General features: G+C 39.3%; 1 protein-coding gene across 7 annotated transcripts; it reads left to right on the plus strand.

The window, feature by feature from the left end:
* Positions 1-149: 149 nt before the first annotated feature.
* LOC132911231 (uncharacterized) lies at positions 150-10,708 on the plus strand. 7 transcript variants are annotated; one of them, XM_060967705.1, is made up of 6 exons: positions 150-404; positions 1,052-1,114; positions 1,364-1,404; positions 1,493-1,593; positions 3,927-4,404; positions 4,723-10,696. In XM_060967705.1, exon 6 carries the CDS (start codon positions 6,030-6,032, stop codon positions 7,368-7,370), a length of 1,341 nt encoding a protein of 446 aa, XP_060823688.1. In that variant the 5' UTR covers positions 150-404; positions 1,052-1,114; positions 1,364-1,404; positions 1,493-1,593; positions 3,927-4,404; positions 4,723-6,029; the 3' UTR covers positions 7,371-10,696. The 7 variants fall into 7 exon arrangements, 5 of the variants coding, with proteins under 5 accessions (XP_060823688.1, XP_060823687.1, XP_060823690.1 ...); XR_009658947.1 differs by lacking the exon at positions 150-404 and having other exon boundaries at positions 443-1,404; positions 4,723-4,773; positions 8,258-10,708; XR_009658946.1 differs by lacking the exon at positions 150-404 and having other exon boundaries at positions 446-1,404; positions 4,723-8,546; positions 8,716-10,696.
* Positions 10,709-15,202: the final 4,494 nt, after the last annotated feature.

Here is a 15,202-nt window from a genome sequence, read left to right on the forward strand (position 1 = left end):
CAAGAACGTAATTGCTGTCGGTAATACTAGCAGTAAAATATACGTTCGAAGAAAAAGTGACAGAAAAAATTTCGAAGAATTACTTAGTTTCGTTATCTTAATGTTCAATGAATCGTTAAATAAACATTGAATAATATACAGGGTGTTCGGCTATGTCAGAAAATTTAAGGGGTGATTCGTGAAGACGAAATAAGATGAAAATCAAGAATAAAAAATTGCCTTTTCGGCTTTGTTTTTTAGTTATTGACAATTAAAAGTCGTCCAAAATATCCCTGCACGCAAGCAACCTTCCTTACAAAAGCGAAAGAGGCTCATCCTATGCAACGAAGCGTATCGTGATCCTCAAATCGAACGACACATAGGCGGCAGCCCAGTATACAGCAAAGCAATTAATCTTATAACTGGTATAATTAGTAATATAATTATAACATAATAATGGCAAATAAGAGCTAAGTAGCTGCAATTCGAACGGTGAAACAGGAATCGAGTGACGGTCAATCCTTGGGCTTTCCGCTGAAATTTAAGGTTATCTCGTGCACGGGGTGTGTCGTGTAGGTTTGTTAGTTCTGCGAGAGATCGTGATCTTGTTCGTTCCGGGTGTGCCACGATTTTTCTTTCATGGTTTGATTGATCGAGATTTCCTTTATTAACCCATTTTTAAGGAAAGCCTATTGCATTCATGTTAGAATTTATAATTTTATGATGTTTTTAAAATTTAGTGTTGCGAAAATAGAATGAACAGTTTAGTACGTCTCGTATGTCCCTTTTGCAAGAGACGAAATTGTATATACAGTGTCAATAGCTTTATTTTCTTTCTCTCGTTCCAAGTTAGACAAATGTGTTTTTAATACTCAATGCTGCCAGTAGGGCTACGAATTATTGTACGATGTTTATAAAAATCGATGTTTATTCAAAAATCATTCTGTAATATATAAATATTGCGCGATGTACATATGCTTTGTTTAAAATTTGGAAACATTCGTGTAAGCGTTGCGTGAATGACGAATGTTTTGTTTACTGCGTAGGTAATGTTTAAGTTTTTTTTTTGTAGATCGCTTTCCGTATCGGCTTGTGTGACCCCCCACCATTTTGCAAGTTACGCAGCAAGACTAAGGTGCGAGGAGTCATTCAGTTGTCTTATTTTATGCCGATAACGTGGTTTTTGTTGAGTCACTTGTGTAATGTTTCTAACCTATTGGTGGTGTGTTTTCGGTGGTATCGTTTCTTCATTACCTTTTTGGTATCGTTTATATCTCGTTATTAATACCGTTTAATTAATACGCGTTTATGTAACGATTCATCTAACATTAAGGTAATGAAATTAAGTGGTTTCCTGAAATTTCTTATTTCAATTTTTCTACAGCGTCTATTTACCAAATGATACTGTTACCGGTAGTTTCTATCGTAAGTTTTTGTAATAAAATTTAAGTTTGATTGTATTTTCATTTAATTATTTTATACACTTGTTTTAACTTCGTTATTTTTTGCGCAGTTATTGATCGATAGCAGGGATAATATAGAAAAGGAATATTAATATATGGACGCAACGACAATTAATTAGTCATCAATCCGATGAATCTTCATGGAAATTAGGTAATGTTTCATTTTAATAATAATATTTTAACTAAGATAGCTATGTATGAACAATTCTATTGTCTTCCTATTCGAGCATGGGTAATATTTGACATACAATTTATATTTATGAAATATTTCAATATATAGGAAATCATTCTCTTATTTCAAACGAATTTTTAACGAATTATCGTTTCAAGGTAATTCGCGATATAGATAATAATTCTTGATAATTTAACGATAGCTTCGTGTAGACAGAGTTTGAAACTTAGAAATCTTAATAACAATAATAGAAATAATAATAGTAAATAATAATAGTAAATAATAATAGTATAATAATAATAATACTATAATAGTATAATAGTAAACAATAATAATAATAGTATAATAGTATAAATAAATAGTAAACAATAATAAAAAACAACAATAATAGAAATCTTAATAGCTTGAACTAATTTCGATAGCTATCGTAACATTCACTTATCAAATTCAAATTTTTTTGCTATATTATGTGAATTTGCTACAGTTAACGTCGTATACTTGCAATTTTGTAACTTGTACGTTTCTCACAGAGATGGCGCGCAGTTAGATCCAAATACTTCAAAGGAACGTTTCGCGCGCGTTTATGTAGTACTCTCTAAGGATATTTAGTTGTGAATTTTTGAATTCTTGCAAATATTTTCGAATATCTATAACACGCGAATATAGCGTAATAGTGGAGTGTATATTTCGTATTTTAATAACGAACATTCACAATATAATTCTTGCGAATGATTGCATTGCATTCACAGTATTCATAAGCATTTGTTCGATATCGAGAAATTTTTTATAATTTGTTACGTCGGCCGACTCTCTACCTGAGCCGGACCTCACATCGCGGACGGATGGCAGCCAGATGTCCGCACATCCTTATCGCGTACTCTTGAAAACACTCACAGCCTGACTATAAATCTCAGAAAACTCTGGCGAAAGTCATTCATTGCAAACAAGGGCTTTTCCACGAAAGCGTTTTCTAAGGTTTCTGGTTAGCGTCTGGAAAACACGTGAGCGCTAAGTGTTCACACGTGCGATGCCTCCTACTCCCAACTTTCCATCGAGGGTGGCTAATACCCTTCCTAGTCCATCGATAGTCTTACTAACCAATAGAAACAATTTCTATTACCCTCACTTCTCCAACCAAAAACTGTCATCAACAAATCAGATGATTCCGTGCGTTAGACACACCCATCCTTAGCTCACCTCCGACACAGCATCGTCACTATCAAGTCAGTTCGTCTTCGTCGTAAATTCAATCAACACGTCTACCACGATCGTTCAGTCCAACGAACTTACTGAGAAGCATCGTAAAGTCGCAATCTAACATTCTAACCGATCAGTCGCAGTCGAAAACTCTCTGTACGGTCGCGTCCAAATCAGTCACATTGTATAAGATATAACTCGAACATTCTAGTGGTAACTTCCGATACTATTTAAACCGACACCTTATATAAACTGTAAGTGTTATTGTGATACAAATATATATTTATTCTACAATCGTAGAATAAGTTGCATTCAGTAAATCACCCCGGTTATCCTAAACGAAACGCGGGGAGCGACCATTTCGCGGCGTCGATTAGCCGAATCGTAGCGAGAATTTACGACTCTCGCTGACGCGTTTCCTCGCGACCGCGTCTCTCCGCGAACGGTCGCAACATAATTTTCAACTAATATTTTTTATACTTATTCCAATTTCTTAATAATAATCTTTTAAGTGTAAAAAACTAGCTGTATCTTCTAAATAAACGTTCGATAGGAAACAAGAAAAATATCGAAACGATATTTCCTTTCTTTCTTTTTCTTTCCCCTCCGCCCGCCATTACAGAACTTTATTTCCAGAGAATATTTGTGACTACGCGCAATGCGAGGTTTCTCAGTTAGTTTGTGAGTCAGTGTTAACTACGCTTTAGTGCCTTTTTCGATATTTTCAAATCACGATAGTTTTGATCAAATTCAATTAAATAATTACACGCGAAAATAATCAAATTTTATCAAACAAGTTTGTACGCGATATTAGAGTTCTTGTTCGCCGATCATAATTTAAGCGGTCACGGTAACGTAGTCTTTTATTTTTCTTTTTATATATATATAAATATATTTTTCGAACATTGAGTTTGGGTATTAGAGTCTGTTACGTCAGGTGACTCCCTACACAAACCGGACTCCATACCTTGGGCAAGATGGCTGCCAGATGTTTACATATCCTTATTGCAGACCCTGAATAATCTCCATGACCCGCCATAAATCCTAGCATTTTCATAGTTAATTTCGTTCAGACCTAATAGGTATCTTTTTAATTGAATTGAATTATTTTTTAGATTTATTGTCCCTTTCGAGGAAACGCCGGAAAGCAGTTTTCCCATGTACAATGCCACCCATGGATGATCTTTGATTGGGGGCAATCAGCACCTGTTCTTACTCACCAACGCTAGACGCACCCAAGAGCTTTCTTCTGCGACATCACCAAATTTCACTGGTTTTTCATCCTTGGATTAGTCACCACTTCTTGACTGATTTTCTGTTCATTGACCAGTCATCAATTTAACTTGTTACTATAAAGTTGTTAGAATGAAGTGTATATTATAACCTGTTACTTCAGTGCTATAATCAGTTTAACCATCTCTATTATTTTAACTGATATAGGAGATTGACCAATTCGTGGCATCGATTATGAAATCGTAACGGGAATTTACGATTCTCGTTGGCGGGCTTCTTGGCAATCGCGTCTTCCCGCGAATGGTTCAACAAGCCAGTGTATCTCTCAAGAGGATAAAGTCTCTCCAAGAGCTGAAGAATGTAAGTACTTTTATATATTGTATTTCAATTTGTTCAATTTTTTGTATTTTGTTTAAATTATTGTTAATCATGAAATAAAAATGGTTGATAATTTAGAAAGCTATAAATGTCTTTTTTAATTAATATAAAGTTTGAAAGTGTTAAAATTCAATTACAATAAGGCTTTCTGATGCATATAAAAAATCACTGATGATTTGATTTCAAACTTTTATATTAGAGTTTAAATTTACATACTTACTAGAGTTTATTAGAATTTCGGTCTTTATTATTGCTATTGGTTGTTATGTTTGTTTTATTATAGACATATCACTTTTTCAGCTTCTTCATCTTCTTTGGGAATGTTTTAACAGTGGCTCAGAAACCAAGAATGTAAGTATCTTTACATATCGTACTTCAATTATGTCTATTCTGTATATTTTTCTTTGAACTATTTTTTTTTTTTTTTTTTTTTTTTGTTTGATTGAAATTTTGGATGGTTAGACTCTTCTAAGGTTATTTTTCTACTAAAATAAATAAAGTGTTAAAGTCTTTGTTAAGTCGCGTGAGACCGTCAGTACGTCGTCCTTCATGGTATGACCTCTACCTAGATCAGGCTACATACCGCGGGCAGGATGGCAGCCAGATATCCGCACATCCTTATTGCGTACCCTTAAGATTCTCAAGGACCAACCATAAATCTCAGAAAATTTTAGCTAAAGTTTTCCAGATCGAACAAAGATCCTTTTACGAAGGGGTTTTCTAAGATTTATGGTTTGTTTCGGGGAAAATACGGGAAAATTAGTTTTTCACACATACAATGCTTTCTACTACCAACTTTCTATCGAGGGCGGAGACCCTTCCTAGTCCACCAACAGTCTTAATAACCAATCAGAAACAATGTCTATTACCCTCACTTTCCCGCCCAGAAAATGTCATTAACAAATCCGATGGTCCCGTGCGCTAGACACACCCTTCTCTAGCTCTCCTCCGACACAGCATCGTCACTTTCGTGGCAGTTCGTCTTCGTCGCTAGAACAGTCAACAAGTCTGGAACGGGTTCTACCCTTAAATCACTTCGTCTTTGTCGTTATAATAGTCAAAACGTCTGTGACGGATTTCTTACTCATGTAAAGGCGCACCGACGCATCAGTGTAACTAGTCATCTTTTCAAGGCTGCTGGAATAAACGATATTATATACATATTAACACAGTATGAACTCAACCTAACCACCCCTATTATCGTAATAGAAACAAGGGGTCGATCAGTTCGTGGCGTCGATTGTTTAATCGTAACGGGAATTTACGACTCCTGTTAACGTGCCTCCTTGCGATTGCGTCTCTCCACCAACTGTCGCAACATTTTGGTCCTTCGAGCCAGATTCAGTGGCAAATGAAAAGTGTACATCAGTGATACCCACTACCATACAGTGCCACGTGAAGCTAACATAACCAGCAGCAAAAGCGTTGTCACTCCAGCGAAGTCGGTATCGCTAGGGACTATCAATTGAAGAGGCAAAACCCGGTGGTTGAAGGACGTAACTACGCAGTCTCACGCCGCAGCTAGGCAATCGTCAAGTCAGTAACGATATTTATAGCGATAGGATAAGCTTATTCATTGCATTGCCGATTCGCTATCCGCTATAACAATGGCAATCGCTAACTACTTTAATCGGAAACTAAACCATTATGACCGCAAAATCACATTCATATCAAAACAAGTGGAACGCTATATGGATGAGTACGAACAATCCGGTCGTCATGATGAGTCCGAATTAGTATTCTTCAAGAAACAGTTGTATAAATACGAAGATGATTTATGCGCCATCGAACAGGAGCTGGCAGAGGTGCCAAGCAAAGAGGAATACGAACGCGGCGTCAAGATGTTGGAACGGAATTTTGATATAAGTCGACGGATAAAACAGGTCCTAAAAGGCGCACAACTAACTTCGCCGTCGATGCCGACAACCGGCGAACCAACTATTACTTGCAAGCCGACCCCAGATACATTACTAACGATTCATTTGCCTATTTTTGATGGCTCTTTCGAGAATTGGCATCACTTTTACGACACCTTCTCGTTTATAATAGATCGGGATGAGCAATTAACAACGATACGGAAGTTCCACTACCTTCGATCATGCCTGACTGGACAGGCCGCGAGAAGCATTCAATCATTAGACGTGATCGCTTCTAATTATTCAATCGCTATAGACATGCTTAAGGACAAATTCGACTGTCATCGTCAAATTTGTATGCGCCACTGGGAGCTTCTTGTCAACTATCCAAAAATAACCACGGAGACCCCCGAAGCTGTAGATGATCTCCTCGATACGGTGAAGCTAAATCTACATGCTTTAGAAAAACTAGGTGAACCGGTCACTTCAAACGTCGTGCTTATCAATCTATTAACCTCGAAGTTACCGCCAGACACAATTTGTGAATGGCAATGCACGTTACCGAACAAACAAATGCCGTTATACATGCATTTGATGGACTTCCTAAAAACACGGACGAACGGCGACAGCATTAGCTCCACATCAACCGTGGTAAAAAGGACGTCTGACCAACGTAACCGTCAGCGACAAGCCGCGCCGCGAAGCCAAACGTTGGTGTGTCCAACCTGCCAGGGACGACACAATATATGGAATTGCGATGTCTTCAAGGCAAAGTCGGTCAAAAGGCGCTTCGAAATCGTCAAAGGGGCTTCGCTCTGTATCAATTGTTTGAGAAAAGGACACTCCTTTACTCAGTGCCATGCCGGTTCATGTCGTATATGCAAACAACGACACCACACGTATTTACATCGAGAACAATCGTCGACCGACCGATCTTCAAGCGAACAATCGTCGAGCGACCGATCGTATAACGGACGATCACCAACAAGTTCACCGACACTTCGTCCGTCACATCGTTCGAGACGATCCGACCATACCCGATCGACTCCTAAACGTGAATCTCGGTCATCACAACCAAAGGTAACCAAATAGACTTTTTTCGCATAGTCCTAAACAAGGAAAACAATAACTGCCGCAGACGACTCTAATGGGGCTCGACGCACAAAAAACGGATTCACTGACCTCGCTTCCGCCTGAACCATTGCACCACGATCTGTTAGTGACAGCGCAGGTTAACATCTTGAACAATAAAACTCAACCATTCCGTTGTAGAGCTCTACTAAACACCGGCTCTAGTATGAACCTTGTCACCGAAAAACTCGTCAACGCACTGAAGCTCAACCAACGGAAATGTTCGGTCCCAATCGGAGCCCTCAACACGTTATCGACGACATTGAAACGTTATATCACGGCTACGATTACCTCGATCGACGGTGTCACACATTCAAGGAAACTATCCGCTCAGTAACCAGATAGACTGAACACCCTGCATGCCACATCTGTTGAAACAATAACTAAAAAGGCCCCTCCAAAGCGACTAGACCCCCGGTAGAAAGACCTTCCTAAACCAGCGCTAAAACAGTCCGTTGTAGCATTTCAAGTCAGTCTGTCCTAACATTCCGAACCACGCTCTTGTAACCGTTACTGTCAGATTTCTGCAATAAATCTCATTGTCGCATACGAAGTTATATTTTCTTCACCCTATTCTTGAAAGAATCATTTCGTTCGAACCGCAACGCGAGGAGATCACCGGCGATCTTTTGTGTCTCCGACGTGACAGCGGCATATACGAACATACACTGACGTTCCTAATAATACCAACCATATCGACTTGGGTCCCAGATCAACCCGTAGATCGCTCAACGATATAGTTACCTAGGAATCTCCAACTAGCCACGATTTCATCCAAAAATCTTTCATTAAAAAATTTCAAGAAATCCTAGATTTCATATACCTGTTCCGATCGATATCCTATTAAGCGCTGGACCAACACTAGCATCACTCTGCGTTGATTAACTTGATATCAGTCACTCAAACGGGCCCGACTTGCGCCTGCAAAAAACGCGATTCGGAGAGGAGCCCAACCTCGCAATCATCAGCTCACACATTTCACGCCTCCACAACGACTCTACAGGCGGACCTCGCCCGTTTTTGGGAAATCGACGAAGGACCGTCCACTTCATACATTTCAGAGGCGGAAAGACAACGCGAGGAACATTACCGACTTGTAATACAAGTCCTTCAAACGACATCTCAGACGTGTCGCAGGTAATGAGATTCTGACATTCGAAAATCTAAATACGCTCATTATCGAAATCGAATCGACCCTCAATTCCCGTCCTCTGACGCCGATATCTACAGATCCAAACGATCTCCTTGTCCTTACCCCTGGTCATTTCCTCATCGGAGACTCACTAACAGGTTTACGAGATTTCAGAGATACTCCATTCAACCGTCTCTCCAGCTGGCAACATATTCAAAAGATCAAGCAGCATTTCTGGCGCCGCTGGCATCCAGAGTATTTAAACGAGTTAAACATCCGAAACAAATGGAGCAAGGGCAATCACGGCATACGAGAAGGTAGCATCGTCGTTCTCAGAGAAGACAACGTTCCCCCAATGCAACGGCCATTGGGCAGAGTCATCAAGGTTCAACCTAACGCAGACGGCATCATACGGACGGCTACCATTCGAACAGCAACGAGCATGCTGAATCGGAGCATCAAACGATGGTCCCGTGCGCTAGACACACCCTTCTCTAGCTCTCCTCCGACACAGCATCGTGACTTTCATGGCAGTTCGTTTTCGTCGTTAGAACATTTAACAAGTCTGTAACGAGTTCTATCCTTAAATCACTTCGTCTTCGTCGTTAGAACAGTCAACAAGTCTATAACGGGTTCTACCCTTAAATCACTTCGTCTTCGCCGTTAGAACATTTAACAAGTCTGTAACGAGTTCTATCCTTAAATCACTTCGTCTTCGTCGTTAGAACAGTCAACAAGTCTGTAACGGGTTCTACCCTTAAATCACTTCGTCTTCGTCGTTATAATAGTCAAAACGTCAGTTTTTTTTTTTCTAGTTTATTTATTTGATTTTTACAATTTGTCTAGAAGGACATTTGGTAAATTATTATATCTTAGTGAATAAAGAATAAAAAAAAAATAAAAATAAAATATAGCATGTGCGTGGCTACCCCCAGCGGGGTACCATCTTCGTGTTTGCTAGGTTATATCTTTTATGAGATCTATTGGGTGTTTCCTTTTTAGTCTTCTTGTGATCTTTGTTGTGTTCGTTTCCGTTGCCAGCTGGTTCGGATGTGTACCAAATATGGATGACGCTCTTTTTGTTCGAGTTCATTAAATATAGAATATTATATATAGGATATACAACATAAAAGTACTAAAAACACATTATGCTATGTCGCATGGTATTTGTTAAAACATTCCAAACACATTTGGGGTGATTTTGGACATTTCGAACAATATGTTTTTGTTTTTTTTTTACGTTGTCTCTCGCTTCTTGGCGTGCGACAATTTGCCTCTTCTTCTCGTAACGTAGGGTGCACATCCTTCTCATAGGCTTACCCTGCTGATTCTTACGAACCTCCAAATGGCGGGTCACTTCCTTCGTTTTCTTCCGATGGTTGTCGAGTACAATATTTTCTGAGGACACATCGGACTATTCGGAAACGAAAATTTTCCGAAATGTTCTTATCTGTGTTTTTTGTTTGAGGCTGTTTGGTGCCCAATATGAGCATTTACTATAGTTGTTTCTAAGAGTAAATGTAGTGCGAATTTCCACCATCCGGTCACTTCTGTCGATACCAGTTTTTTTATTATTGTATACTACTCACCTCACTTTCAAATATTTTCACGCTGTCTACTGAACATTTTGGGGATGAAAAAATCATTGATGTGCGTCTCACAAGAAGTAGTATGCGTCTCGACTAAATGAAAGATCTCTGGGATATCTGCCATGAGATCCCTCGGAATACTCTGGCCGGAAAGTTACCGACGATCGGATTTGGGCCCCGTGGAAGACGTAGCCGAGGTACGCTGGGTGACCAACGTGTTAAATTAATTTTCGTTATATTCTGCTTTAATCACTACCTTTTATGTTAAATGTTTCTCACTTTCGGTAATTTTGTATTATACATATTAAATTCTACATTTAATTCTGTTTAATTCTAGGATCAGGTATTGTAAAGTTATTCCTGTTGCCCATTGAAAGATGTTGCTTGAATGCAATTCTTATGTTCGCCGTCGATGTTAATCATAGAGGGCGTGGGAAACACTTCGATTTTGTCGAGGTCGTCGGTATTACAGGACGCCATGTAAAGTTTCATGATGTTAGTTCATACAGTTTCCGGTAGGTCGCGCCACTAAGACATTTCTATGAATCGTTCAATAAAACTAATAAATAATCAATCATGGAACCAACACTATGAAAAACGTTACTTTCATTTAGAAATAACACTTTTTTTTAAAGTTAATGGAAAATATTTCCCCCGTACAATATCCTCCGACGATTATTTTGATTCCTTCAGTCATCGATTCGATTCCATCATCAGCCATCAATATAATTAAAAGATAGTTGGACAAATCATAAGATCTTCCTATTTCCTCACACTAAACAAAATTTCTTTGAATTCGCTGTAATCCTTAAACTCTTTCCATAGAATTTCCACAATAAAATCCCCACAGGACCATCGAAATTAAATGAAACGTCCACTGTTAGCGCTCAGATCTGAGTGCACTGCGCGCTATACTGACGGTTCGATATACAACAAACGGACCGAAAACCATCGTCTTAATTCATCAAATAGCCTCTCCCCCATCTAGAAATCCAAAGTAAACCGAAAACGAAGGAAAAAGGGAAAAAAGTGTCTTAAAGGTACCGCAAAATTGCATAAGGTACAAGAATTCCAGAGTGTCCGTGTAAGAGAAGCAAAAAAACAGAATGTCCACCAGCAGAGGGGCCATTAATTTCTCCAAAAAACGCTGGATACAAGGACGCACATGCGGGTTTCCTTTTTCGCCGTGGCCACGATGCCTCCAAAGATCGTGGCGATAAAAGCGGCGCAGTCGGCTCGCGATATTTTCGCCCGACCACGAACAGGAGGAGAAGAAAAGTCGATCTAGCGGCCCGCTTCTCTAGGTCCCGGATAGATGAAGATAACATCTGATGTCGGCGAACGCAAGCTGCGGGGGGTCCGTTCTCTCGCAACAGGTCTCGTGGTATGTTCCTACCTGTTACGAGTGTTCTCGGGGGCCTCTCGTCATTATAATGTTAAACGATTCGGGAGAGGATCGAGCGATCGATGCTCGTAGCAGCTGCCAGATACAGTTCTGTCTATAAGTGGAGCAGAAATTCTATCTTTTTTCTTTTTCTCTTCGATCACTCCAATGTTTTATTCGAACGGAGGCTCGTTGTCCAGCGTGGACACTTCTCCACGCGCGCGTTTCTTGCACAACGTGCTCCCTCGTTCGATTATCGATTTGTTTCGTAAGTTTCTTGACGTGTTAGGTAGGTTTGAAGAATTGGTCGCTTTCAGTTTGATATCTTTGCTCTTAATTTGGTTAGGTAAAGCGGTAGTTTAACATATTCAAGTAGCAATTATTGCGAGTTTCTGACGGATAGAGGCTATAATCTTGGGTGATAAGCGTTACGTTCTCGCAAGAATTCCTGATTATGTGTAGCGTTTAATACGAAACTGATTGGAAGTAATTATCTCTTAACCAAGATTACATTGGTATTCACGCTGCAAGTCGGTGATGTAAGTGCTTTTAATTAATCTTCTCTTACTGTGTATTATCTAAACACCTTGCACCGCGTGCACTCTTAGAATTCCCTTGCAAGTGTCACTCGATTAAACCAAACATCGATACTTTGGTAATCAAACACCGAGGAAAGGAAGATATCGGACGTGGTAACTCGGCGATACATGCACGTTAAATTATCTTCATACCTGTAGTTATTCGATGAGATAATATCGTGCTCTGTGCGAGAGTTGCGCTTTCCCTATCGCCGAAGGTTTACATTGCTCGAATAATTACATTTGAAGGGGCGTGTTCCACGATCGATTAAGCAGGTTCTCGGTGCCGCGACACGCCAAAATTAATTCCACACTGTATGTTTACCCGATTCCGCGAGGGCCGACATTTATTTCTTTCAATGCGGTGGATATCATTAATTATTCAACGTGCGTGCGTGACGCAAGTCGATCGCGACACACGTTGTCGTCCAGTGTCTAGCAAGGCCTAAGCATGCCATTATCGCTCGTGATCATTGTGTCACGACCAAGCGGCAATTACCCCCGCGTTCTCGATTGTCACGTCGTGATAATCTCTTAATCCGATGACATTTTGTCACTGCGAAATTCAATGGGCCTTAAGCCGTGATAATCGTTTATTTGAAATTTTATTCCGTTAAAATTGGCAAAAACTTTTGTACCTTTTCAATGTTAAAACAAAGGTTTTCTTATTTCTTTTGTATTTTGGTTTTAGTTGAAAGATTGTAGACATTCGAAATTATTACATATTTATTGAGGGTTTTTTATATTCTATAGTTTGCCGAAATTTCGGGAGAGGAAGTATCCTAAGAATTAATTTTTTATTTCTCAGATATACGAAACGTCTACGTTGCTATGAATTACTTGTAGGATCCTGTGAAATTCAGAGAAATTCTCAAAATATTTTTTATATTCTGCATTCGTCTGAACTTTTAGAATATGCACGCGTAAAAAGAATAAAATACATGAGATATAAAATAATAATAGGATAGAATAAAGAGAAGAATAACGATAAATAAATACAAGAATAGAATAATAATAGAATATTAAAGAAATAAAAAGAGAAAATCCATATACTCTACATCATATTCTTTTATGTTTTTTATATTCTGCGTTCATCGTCTCTCTATCGCGGTCTTCAAAGCTGTCAAAGAGAAACTCAAAACCTCGGCAGCGGAATCAAAAACGTGTAATACCCACACAATCACAATTCGTAGCGAGTCACACGCACGTTGTAACGCGTGCACGGTTACATAAGATCACACGGGTGTTCGCAGTTATCTGATTGTCTTGGTGGACCTGGTCAGAAGTCGTTTCACGAGAGTTATGCGACCGTCATTACGACGTGACATGGAAGGGAGTGAAAGAAGGAAAAAAAGAAAAAGAAGAGGAAACGAAAAGAAACAATCAGGAGGAGGAATCTCTGTAATTGCGCAAAAGGGGTGCCACGAAACCTTTTTTCTCTCCATTTTCTTTTCACTGTGTATCGTCGACCGTTTCACTCGTATCTTCATAAAACGAAGGCCCCAACATTCCACGTTCGTCTCGAGTTAATTATCCCGGCTAAAAGTCAAGCTATTTAATATCGTCACGCGAACGCGACGCCTCCGTAGTCGAAGTTCGCATTGCGCAACATATAAAATTAATAACAGAAAGTCGCGGCGGTTCTTGCACTTGCGCCACGTTATAAATCTTCTCGCGCCGCACCGTCTCGAATACCTCGCGATCTGTTTGCGTGCTGCGTTCCAAGTGCCAACTCGGATTTGGCATGTCTTTACGACGAATTTCCAACGAATAAATCGACCTGTTTGTCATTTGTTTGTTTCTACATCTGCATACGAATATTTTACCGAATTTTATTGTTTAAATAATTAATTTGTCGCGTTGTAAGTTTGAAAGATGGATTTTACAAAAGACGCTTCTTCGTGGTAGAATACAAATATTCTTTAATGCCACTCTGACAGAAATATTGGTACAACTATTTAGTTTAATCCCGTTTAATTTATTCATTGGTTAATATTCAGGTACGTGTTTTCGTGGCAAACAGACATTTTGTCACTTGTAAATAATGCGAGCATTTTCTTCGAAGGATACAAAACTATTTGTTTCTATTTATTTTGTATTATATTTATATTGTTGTGTTTTCTTTCAATTTGTATTATCTTATTTTTGTCATAAACGTAAGAATTGTGAGAGTTATCTCTAATTAATGAGGCTTATTATGTGACTTCACCTAGGTGTGTTAAAGACTAAAATATACAAACTCCTGCACATAAAGATCCATGAAAATGATTCTTCATACATGAAAATTTCACGTTATCGCGTAGCAACATATGATTCCGGAGATTGGAACTCACGTAACGAATTTCATTCGCGTAATATATTATTCTGACGAATAATCTGTTTTTGCCAACGCCTGCCATCGCACGTTTGAGTCAGGTCCAGTTGCAACGAAACTAGGAACCGGCTCGTAGATCTGTCGGCTTTATGAACGATAAATATTCTCGAATTGTCTAGTCAGGACGTGTCCATTAGCTGAAAATGCATCTTGCTAATGCAGCTGTGTTTTTCGTTTCGCAAAAATTTTGGAATCTGGCAACGAGAGCCTCGTAATTTCAGCTCAATGAAATTCATTCGTCCGTTTTCGAGCTGTTTATGCCGAATAAATTTTGTTTATCTCGCAGTTAGGGAAGGGAAAACGACGCGATTGTGTCTGCCAGTGGACGCGTTAGTCAACGATGGAGATTTCCCAACCTTGCTTCCCTAGAATTTGTAAATCAACACGAAGTGTCTGGTGCGTGTGAGGTAAACGCGTCGCGCGACCTATTCACGCCCACGCTCGTGACCATAGCTGCCACCTATAATTGACTTTGTATTGAGATTTATTTGGTTCGCGGCGATCCCTTAACAAAGATTTCCCCAGGCTTTATTGGCTCATGTTGCGACAGAAACGTACATAGTGACCACCACGGTATGTGTAATTAAACCAACGTCGTACTTTATTACAGCCTTCGCATAAAAGGATCTTTCACTCAGAACCGTGTCAGTGAATTGTTGATTTCGGTGCATGGCCTTTGTTGGAGGAATTATGATTGCAATATCGGTATCAACGGGTTGTAAGGTACAATCGAATA

This window comes from Bombus pascuorum, chromosome 10 (genome assembly GCF_905332965.1).
Source record: "Bombus pascuorum chromosome 10, iyBomPasc1.1, whole genome shotgun sequence".
NCBI classification, from domain to species: Eukaryota; Metazoa; Arthropoda; class Insecta; order Hymenoptera; family Apidae; genus Bombus; species Bombus pascuorum.